The sequence below is a fragment of the Hippocampus comes genome, unplaced genomic scaffold (assembly GCF_001891065.2).
Source record: "Hippocampus comes isolate QL1 unplaced genomic scaffold, H_comes_QL1_v1.1 scaffold290, whole genome shotgun sequence".
NCBI lineage: Eukaryota > Metazoa > Chordata > Actinopteri > Syngnathiformes > Syngnathidae > Hippocampus > Hippocampus comes.
The window spans coordinates 149,607-159,749 of record NW_017805629.1 but is presented as its reverse complement, the minus strand read 5'-3'; the positions used below and the strand labels follow the sequence as shown (position 1 = coordinate 159,749).

General features: G+C 41.1%; 1 protein-coding gene across 3 annotated transcripts in view; it reads left to right on the top strand.

The window, feature by feature from the left end:
- Positions 1-1,758: 1,758 nt before the first annotated feature.
- Positions 1,759-10,143, top strand: part of troap (trophinin associated protein) — an 11,240-nt gene continuing 2,855 nt past the window's right edge. The window contains exons 1-14 of one of the 3 annotated variants that reach the window (XM_019881544.1): positions 1,759-1,874; positions 2,134-2,219; positions 2,643-2,853; positions 3,260-3,329; positions 4,054-4,172; positions 4,299-4,427; positions 5,097-5,136; positions 7,521-7,639; positions 8,349-8,474; positions 8,547-8,586; positions 9,078-9,196; positions 9,416-9,544; positions 9,616-9,655; positions 9,839-9,903. In XM_019881544.1, coding sequence (XP_019737103.1) covers positions 2,167-2,219; positions 2,643-2,853; positions 3,260-3,329; positions 4,054-4,172; positions 4,299-4,427; positions 5,097-5,136; positions 7,521-7,639; positions 8,349-8,474; positions 8,547-8,586; positions 9,078-9,196; positions 9,416-9,544; positions 9,616-9,655; positions 9,839-9,903 — 1,260 coding nt within the window. In that variant the 5' untranslated portion in view covers positions 1,759-1,874; positions 2,134-2,166. Of the gene's footprint in view, positions 1,875-2,133; positions 2,220-2,642; positions 2,854-2,932; positions 3,330-4,053; positions 4,173-4,298; positions 4,428-5,096; positions 5,137-7,520; positions 7,640-8,348; positions 8,475-8,546; positions 8,587-9,077; positions 9,197-9,415; positions 9,545-9,615; positions 9,656-9,838; positions 9,904-10,143 lie in introns of all 3 variants that reach the window. The other 2 variants (XM_019881543.1, XM_019881545.1) reach the window with 2 other exon arrangements.

The window sequence follows — 10,143 nt, the reverse complement described above, 5'->3', positions numbered from 1 at the left end:
TGTGTGCGGCGAGGGGGATGAGAACATTAGGATCATACCTCTCATTCATCAGTCATGGAGGTGTTGGCGGCCTGGCCACAGCCAGGCCAGGGACACCTACGTGTACGTATGCTCACCCTCGGCCGCTGACATGGTGACTTCTGCTGGGACTGGCGGGCCTCGCTGTGGCCTAGGTCAGAGGGCGTGAGAACCACGGTGCTCACAGGTGTTGGACGGGCGGCCAGCTGGACCGCGGGGCGTCTCGTCATCGCTGTTGAGTGGATGCACTGAATGGGGAAGCGGGCGGTGCTTGCATGCTCACTCGCAGTCTCCCCTGGACCGGAGAGCGACCTGGGCCAGAGGAGCGAATGGTCAAGTCTGGTGAACAGGCATGCCTGCCTTTACCAACGGGCTTGTCTGAGCTGGCGCCCACGGACATACAGTAGTCAAGGGCCTATCAGAATTATATTTTTTTTTAATCCAAATTTGTTGATCTTTCTGTCAGTCACTTCACATTATTGGCATGAATTGACCAACCCACAGGTGATTCGGTGCAGAGTCGTGACTGCAATCATGATATGTGCCAGGAGAAGGCCAATCAGAATTCTTTGTCGTGTCATATTATTCTGACAAACCCGCAGATGATTTGGTGCAGAGTCGTGGCCACAAAAATAATGTGTGCCAAGAGAGAGCCTATCAGAAGTCGTTTAATTTTATTCTGCCACTTGTTGAACAGTCTGTCTGCCACTTGGCAACTGCACAGCATGTTGAACTACTGATTAGCACATCGGCCTCACAGTGCAGAGGTGCAGGGTTCGATTCTGGCCTTCCTGTGGAGTTTGCATGTCCTCCCCGTGCAACCAGTTCAGGGTATACTCTCCTACTGCCTAAAGTCAGCTGAGATAGGCTCCAACCCGCTCGTGACGATAAGTGAATAAGAAAATGGATGGATAATTGTTTTTTTTTGTTTCAAAATAATTGACATTGGATCATTTCCCCCTGAACACCGTGTTCACGGCACACTTGTTGAAAATCTCTGCACTATAACGCACCTTTGAACTGGGAAGTTCGAGTTGTGAAGTCGAAAAAAAAAAGACCCTAGGTTCACTGACCAACTTTAGTGTGACGTCACTCAACAGTCGCGACCCCATGGAGACAAAGTCCGTGAATGGCAAGACATAATTTGCAAAATGATAACCTTATGTAGCTTTAGTTATTTATTATTACTTTATTTGAGTCTTTCAAAATAACTTCACTAACACAACGTGATTTGTAGTGACTGTGTGAAGACATGCAGTTATCCCCCTGCGTCAAATAATAAAGTCAGAATGCTGAGATAAAAGTGAGGATCTTACCAATATTTTTTCCTTCTCTGGCAATAGTCCTCTTCCGTAAGGTGAGGATAAGGTATTTATTTTCATTAATAAAAGAAATTATAAGGAAGATTTGACGGGGGTCACAATGTGTTGTGATGAACCAGAACAACAAACTATTGTAAGCATCCATCTTTGTTGTTTACATTCGCTTCGAACGTTTTGACGTCGGAACTGAGACAAAGCGAGTGGGATAACTCCGATTTCCCACCTTCACCGAATGCAGCATAAGTTTACTGAATGGGGGTGAGAGAGTGAGAGAGAGAGAGAGAAAGCACGAAATCTCGTCGTGGTTAAATGTCCTTCGCTTCGTCGCCTTGGAGTTGTTTACGCAACTCCGTCGCTCATTGGCCAAAAGAAAACGCTAGCAAATGATCCATGCGGTGATTGGCTGATACAGGTCCAATCATAACCAATAGCAACGCGCGGTTGATACAAACGGCTAATCGTCGGGGAGGTTTTCAGACGTCTTGCTCTTGAAACTGTCATCAAACTAAAGAAAGCAAAATCGAGACTTCTTGGGTGAATAAATAACGTTTTATCTTGTGATAGTGTTTCGTTAACGTATGTATGAATGTTGAGCCATGTTGTTAATACACCGTCTGCTGTACTTCGAGCTAACGGCTGTTTGAACGCAAGATCATTTGACTACTTGGAATGACAACTAAATGACCGTTTTTATCTTTTAATTCATTGTTATCGTCACGGTGACGAATAACTCATCATACAATAACTTCGGTCAATCGATTGCTCAAATGATTTGTTTTCTTTCCCTCTCCAGTCGTTCTCCACTGCTCACGACACAAGACAGAATATGGACTCATCTCCTCCAGTTCTTCGTGTGCAAAGGGAGGATTACTTTAGGAGGTAAGTGGCCAATAATGAACTAAGAAATTTAGAGTAATGTTTTACCCCAAATGAAAGAGTTTGCTGAAATAAATCTGTCTGGGGTACCACATGATTAGCGTTATGCAGTGAATATCTCTCTGCCATTACGTTACGTCAATATCATCACAGGTGATTGCATATGAGTAATTCCAGGCGTGTGTCAAGGGTGGGATATGGCATCTTGTGATACCTCCCCCAAGAAGATTTTGTTCACAATGTTTTATGCATCCAAAACTACAGTGATGAATTGTGTTGTATTGGAAGACAGAGTCGATGTATGTGTGAATGGCTTCTTCTACGTTTTGTGTGCAACATTGCTGATCATTTCTTATCACCCTCTCTCTTTTTCTCATATTTCAAACTAAAACTTGGTCAGTTTCACCTTACCATCTTTCTCTCCAGGGTGGAAAATGAGAACAACAAGATGCCACTGGAACCACAGAACGCAAAGCCTGTATCCACGCCACACCTTCTTAACAGGGATTCAGAGAACCTAGATCCTGGGAGGAAGACACTCATGCGGCCAAGAGTGAGCAGACTACCAGTCTTGGTCAAGTCCCACCAACCTCCTACAGCTTTTCATGCTGCTCAGTGGGAGGAGAAACTCTTGTCTGTGAGTGTATCTTTCCTATCATTTTGACATTGCATAGTTTTCTTCTCTCTCTTATGAACACCATATTACTTAACTACAGGGGAAAGCCAAGAAGAAAAAGTCATGCACCAGGCATACGCCTTTCAGCATGTCTCGGCACAAGAGTTTGAAAACGGACATTGTATCTTTACAGCCAAAAAGTGGTGCTCATGCCATCCAGCCTAAAAACAATGTTTCTATAAAAACCCACAAGACAAGAGAAAACACCCTGAAATCCCCAGCTGTCTTAAAAAGCACAATAGCAGCAACAAAGGAGAAATGTAGATCTTCTGGAACGACCTCTGGACAGCCTAACACTTTAAAGACTGAAAATGTTTCACATCATTGGAGATCCTCTTCCTCTTCTTCTGTCTATTTGGATAACAAGATCCATCTCAGTCTCAAAGATCCAATGAGAAAGCAGAACGTGCCGGATAACCTCTCAAGTCACCCATGTGGTAAGCTCACTGTCCAGATTTGCATGCAACGACCTTTCTAATGCAGTGTGACACATTTGTGAAACGTTATTTTTGATAATAATTTACCTGTGCAAATCCGCACCCTGACTTGTTTGACATAGCTTTCCAAAATAATAATTAGAATAATTAAAATTACACCGGCCAAACAAGATGTCAATTTTAGACTGGAAAAGAAAGCGTATGCTCATGGCAGGGTAGAGAAAGAGGAAAGAATCCATACAATCAGAAGACACGCACTGATTCCAGCTGAGGTATTGGTGCCAATACTGTATATCTGTCCTCCGAATGGAAAATATGCTCCGATACTATGACGCCAATACCAATTCACCAGTCTGACATATACCCTTGGGGAAGCGGCCATGTCACCAGTGTGTAAATATTCTTGGGGAAACACAGATAAGATAAGATATCCTTTATTTGTCCCACACTGGGGAAATTTACAATTTCACAAAAAAAAAAAAAAGATGACCACACTCTTGATTAACTACAATTTGTGCTTTGCAAAATTGATTATCACTTGGCTGACAGGGAAGGAATCTGAGCTGTTGTATCAGGTCGAGAGGTTCATGAATGAATGAATTAAAATATAACACACGCACACAACGAATGGCACACTAAATGACTGTACTAAATTGGCATTTCATTCATGCACTGACAAGGTCTTTCTGTTCATGCCCAGTAATTTATGGAAAATGTTTTTCAGACAAAGCTGAGGGATTCCAGCTCGATCACGCCGCCTTGCTCAGTATCCTGCACAATGAGGGTGTGCATGTCTCTAGACAGCCATTTGCAACTTCAGACTCTCAATCCTGTGCCACGTTTGTGAGTTGATGGACTCTGGATGATGATGATTATTATTATTATTACTGTAATTATTATGACTATTTTTTTATTATTATTAATTGTTATACCCGATCCAGCCTGTAATGTAACGTCTTATTTCTGTAGCCGCTACGAGTGTCTGTTGTTAAGAGTCATCAAAAAGCCACTGTGAGCCAGAACGAGGGGTTGAAGACGGCAGGCTCCGTGCATGCCACACCTCAAAACGCATCTAGAAAAGGCACTTATATGGACACGGTATGTACTTATAGTGCATATAAAAGGTCTATATACCCCTGTTCAAATGAGGGTTTTAGTTAGGGTTTTTTTGGGGGGTTTTTTTGGTTTTTGTTTTTGTTTTGGGGTGATGCAAAAAAAATGAGACTTTTTGTGACCTGCCCAGCACAATTTTGGGCGGGGGGCAGGGGGGGCGGGGGGAGGTGGACCTATTATAGAGAGTAGTAGGAAAAATAAACAAAGGAAATAATGTGCAATGCACAAGTGTGCACACACTCAGAATTGGGGCTGTGGCTGTGGTCAGAAAATAATTATTTCATCACATTCAAACTCAGGTTTGCCACCATTTAAAATGGCTCTTATTAACCCCAGGTGTTACTGAATGCTTTTCCTGACATTTTTGTCGTCCGATCATTCAGTTCAAACCAAGGCCCACAGAGAACTTTCACAGTTATCAGATCTCATTGTTCAAAGGTATCAGTTAGTTGTAGGCCATGTTAATGGTGGAAAAAGTTTTGAAAGTGTTTGTCTTGGTCTCATTTTTTAGTATGGCCTCCCCCACCCAAAAAAAAAGCATGCATTTTAACATAATTTCCATCCATCCATCTTGGGACAATTTACAGTGTTCAATTAACCTACTGTGCATGTCCAATCCTGTTTCTTTTTCCTTCCTTCTATTCTCCCATGCAGCCACAGAGAGTTCCAATCACAAAGAGTCTGGCACTAGCAGGTAAGATGTACATAATTCAATGTAAACATTCTTAAAGTGGAACGAAATGAAGTTATATTTTAACTGTGCATATCTTCATCAGCTGCTGTTTACGTCCCTCTAAAAACGTTTTCGCTCAATTCAAGTCAACGTAATGTGTGTTCACCATTTCTTGCCCATTCATAGAGTAAAAGTAAATATTTGGCCAAGACAATTTACCAAGCCGATTTCATTATATGTACAAAAACTACCTCACAAATCATGGTCAAAGAATGTTTATCAGTGTTTTTTTTTTTTTTTTTTTTTTTTTTTTTAAGATCCAGTTCAAGGGTTTCAAACTAAGTTCTGTTGCGGGCCACATTGTAGTTATGGTTTCAATCAGAGGGCCATTATGACATATAAATGTTTTATTGCCACCTCATATTGTAACGTGCACCCCAAAAATTGATGGATAACTCGTTTTGTAATCAGAAGTCAAGGATAATCCTTTGCTCAACTGTAGGTGAAGTTACTGCGAAAAAGGGGTTTGCTAACCAGAACATTTGTGCAATACAGAGATGAAAGTCCTCCGGATTTTCCCGGAATTACGGGTTTTTCAAATTTTTATGAAAATCTCTCCGGAGAATTGAGGAAAATTTGCCGAAAAATTAATCCGGATATTAGTTGACATCATTGAACAAAGACGCGTTTGAGTTCGTTGTTTTGCTTTCACGAGCGTAGCCATGTTGAGACACTAACACTAGTAACAGGAAAGAGATTTTCGTCTCTTTATAAACACACTTGCTAAACACCATGGGAACGAATAAAAGACACCGTGGACAAAACAGTTGTCGTAAAAAAATATATTTGGACAAAAAGGGAAACACAGATTGGCAGAAAAACGTGTTCGTCCGACTTCGAGTGTTGCCTCGGCTAGTTTAGCTTAGCTGTTGTCGTGTGTGACGTCTGTGTGACGTCGTGTGTGACGTCGTTGCGTCGGCGCTGATTGGTTGAAATCAAAAGACGAGCTTGTGTACATGTTCGCGCTGAAGCACGCACAGCAGAGAGCAGCGGACTATCGAGACTCGTTTAGCTTGAGTGGCGTCGCCACAACAGCAATAGCCTCGCCTCGCATTCTCATGGCCTCGCCATATCTCGGTGATTTCGAAATTTCGTCGAGAACGAAAGCCACAAAGGGTGCACGTGTGCACACAAAAGGAAGATTAATCATTGAATGTCGAGTATTTGAACAGCGTTTTGTGTCAACTAATTCATGCGTGATCGGCCAAGTGTGTGTGCGCACGTGTGTGTATATACACACACACACACACACACACACACACACACATATATATAATTTTTTTTTTTTTTTTTTTTTTTGGGGATTTTCAGAAAATTCCACTTTCATCTCTGACAATATAAGATGAAAGGATTTATGTTTGGAGATTGTTTTAACCCCTCACTCATACTGTTCCGTAGTTACACACGACCAATTGACAAACAAAAATGATTGACACACTTGATTTGTTTTCATGGCCCACATATAGGGATGTGATGGGCCAGATGTGGCCCTGGAGCCTTGAGTTTGACACCAGTGGATTAACTACATGGCATTAAGCAATCTGTCAACCAACACAGATTAATAGCCCACCGTATTTGGAAGCAAGGCACAACTATTGCTTTGCCATCACATCAGGTCTGCAGCTGATAATGATTTCTGAGCGTGACACCCCCTTAAATTGATTTGTTTTGAGCAGTACAAACACATACATTTTATTCTTGCCATGAAAAATATTCGAGATGTGTTGAAATGCTATCTGTTGCTTAACTGTAACCTGCCATTTCGGACAGATTTTTTTATATTTTTATTTTTTTGTAGTTGGGCTTGTTGTATCAAAACACTTGCACATCACACTGGCCTCAACATGAGATGTCAATTCCATGTCCAGAAAGGAAAAATGTTGCCGCAGGTGCCTCTACTCAACCGGCGGGTAAACCAGTGGGACGTTTGGGCCGCATCTAAATGGAAATTTTGACAATGCCAACAGCTAGCATTCTAACAAGCCATGTTTACCCGTAATTTCAATTTGGCAACATTTCAAGACTCAATTTACCGGTACTAAAGTCTACTGAGATGGGTAAAATGCCAACTTGCTAACAGCCTGTATGGTAACATATTGCAGGGTGACAACCTGAGTACAGAAGGCACAGAGGCACATCGATATCGAATTCACACTTTGCCCTTTATTCTGATAGGGTTTCAAATGAGAATTATGGGGGTGGGAATCCTGTTGGCTAGTGACGGGCACGACTGCATTATCTGATTTGAATAGTGCTCCATCAAGCTTTCAAATGGACATCGACATGGTGACCTTGCTACCTTTTTTTTTTTTTTTTTTTTTAATAAAAATCCGAATGATTTCCAGACAAAGGTGCAGAATTCCAGCCCAATTCCGCCTCATTGCGAAGTATCTTGCGTAATGTGGGCGTGTGCATCTCCAGCCAATCAGTTGCAACTCCACGCTCTCAATCTTTTGCCATGTCTGTGAGTTTGTGGACTCTTGGAGTCTTTTCTTCTTCTTGTTTTTATAAAATTATACCTTATTTTTTCAGACTGTAAATCACACTTTTTTTGTATAGTTTGGCTGTTCCTGTGATACTTGTACTCAGGTGCAACTTAAACATTAAAGTTAGAGTTAAGACTACCACCCAAAACCCCCGTTCCCAAGAATGTGTTCAGCAAATGACTAATAAAGTCACTATAATGTAGGCTCATTAGGGTTGTAACTAGCAATTATTTTAATAATTGATTATTTGGTCAATTATTTTTTCAAATTGGATTAACAAAAAAATGATTTCCATTCCTTTATTCGAAAACAGCCCATTATTTCAAATTGTCTGTACAGAAAAATGCACAAACAGGTTACTCCTTGAATATACAAGAGCTCTGAAGTCCCTGTCGCACTGAGCGGTGAACATTTTGCAAAGGTAGCAAATGTTGCGTTCTCGTCAGGGTTTGTTTCAAGTCACAAATTTTCACCAAATGGTTGCCAGACGTTCATCAGACATTCATCTGTACTTTTCTTGTTGCATGGAAATTTTTAAACATTCAGGAGACAAGCTTAAACGATTGTGAGCAAAGACAAAAACATGGTTTTTCACAATTGTGTAAACTTGGCGATAACGTATTTATTTTAAACATTCAAATTTGGCAGGACTTTTAGTTACAGAGTAAGAATTTCGTATTTCTGCAGCCACAAGTGTCTGTTACAAAGAGTCATCAAAAAGCTGCTGCCATCCAGAACGAGGGGGTGAAAGCTGCAGGCCCTGTCCGTGCCACACCTCAAAAACCATCTGGAAGAGGCACTTCTCTCAATACAGTGTGTACACGCAGCTCTTTTCAGTCCTGTTCATTCTGTGTATTCTTACTGTCTTTCTGTTCTCCGCCACAGCCACAAACATTCATGATCAAAAAGAGTTTGGCAGCAGCAGGTAAGGAAATATAATTCAGTGAAAACATGATAAAACGTTGCCATTTGTGACAGATTTTTTTGGAGTCTGGATCCACTTTCACTCTGACCCAACTAATTTCTAACAATGCTAACAGGGACAATGCTAACAAGCCATGTGCAACTGGAATTTCTTTTTGGCAACATTTTATGCCATAATGGACAAGTGTGAAAGTCGACTGAGATGGGTAAAATGCTAAAATGATGCAGTCTTTATGCTAGCATACTGTGGGATGGCATCCTGTGCACATCCCACAGTATGCATAAAAGGCACATCATATGGATTTTGTACCATGCCCCTGAGTCAGATACAATTTCAATTTAGACTTAAGAAAAGTAAAACGAGTTAGCTTAGTGACAGCATGAATCCATTATCTGATTTGAATAGTGCTTTATCGTGCTTTCAAGTGGACATTGACATTATGACCTACTTAGTTAGCTTTTTTTCTAAATGGAACTAAAAATGTTTTTCAGACAAAGCTGTGGAATTTAAGCCCGATCCCACATCACTGCAAAGTATCGTCTGTAATGAGGGCCTGTGCATCTCCAGCCAAACACTTGCAACTCCACGCTCCCAATCTTTTGCCATGTTTGTGAGTTTATGGGCTCTAGATGAATCTTTATTCTGTTTCTTAAGATAGGATGAAATACATGAAGATAACCTTGATTAGTCGCACAGTGGAGAAGTTTTCTTCTAATTGTTGCTGCTGTGTATTATTGTTGTCATGATATTGTTTTATACATAAAATTAAGAGATTCTGTACAGTTTTTTATATGTCTGTTAGCATTGTAATAATTGATTATTTCTGCAGCCACAACGCGTGTCTGTTACAAAGAGTCATCAAAAAACTGCCGCAAGACAAAACGAGGGGGTGAAGGTTGCAGGCCCCATCCGTGCCACACCTCACAAACCATCCGGCAGAGGCACTTTTATCGACACAGTATGTACACACATGTATTTTCATTGCTGTCTATTTTTTGTATTTCTACCTTATTTTATTCTCCACTGCAGCCACAGAGAGTTCCAATCAAAACGAGTCTGGCCTCAGCAGGTAAGATATCATTCAATTCAACCAAAAATGAGAGAGCAATAAAGAATGAATAATTGTTATAATGAATGGCAATTCTTTACAGTTAGAGGTAATGCTTTGGTCCCCAAGCAGGTCTGGAATACAAACCTTGTGTCTACAGTTTATGCTGCTGTGATAGTTTTTTTGTTTTATTTTTCCTCTCAGTTTCAACTCACAAAGAGGCCAAGAACATGTGGACATGTCAGAATTCCCCTCCCAGTCCCACTATGGTGTGTATTTTGTGGTTGTCTGCCTCTTAACTATATTACTTGACTGAATGCGCAACACCTTCAAAGTCAAAATATTACTAGATCAACAACACCTCATTTTGTAAGGATAAAAATACAATACAGCACATCCTGAGATATATATATAGATATATATATATATATGGCGGCCTGGTAGTCCAGTGGTTAGCACGTTGACTTCACAGTGCAGAGGTACCGGGTTCAATTCCAGCTCCGGCCTCC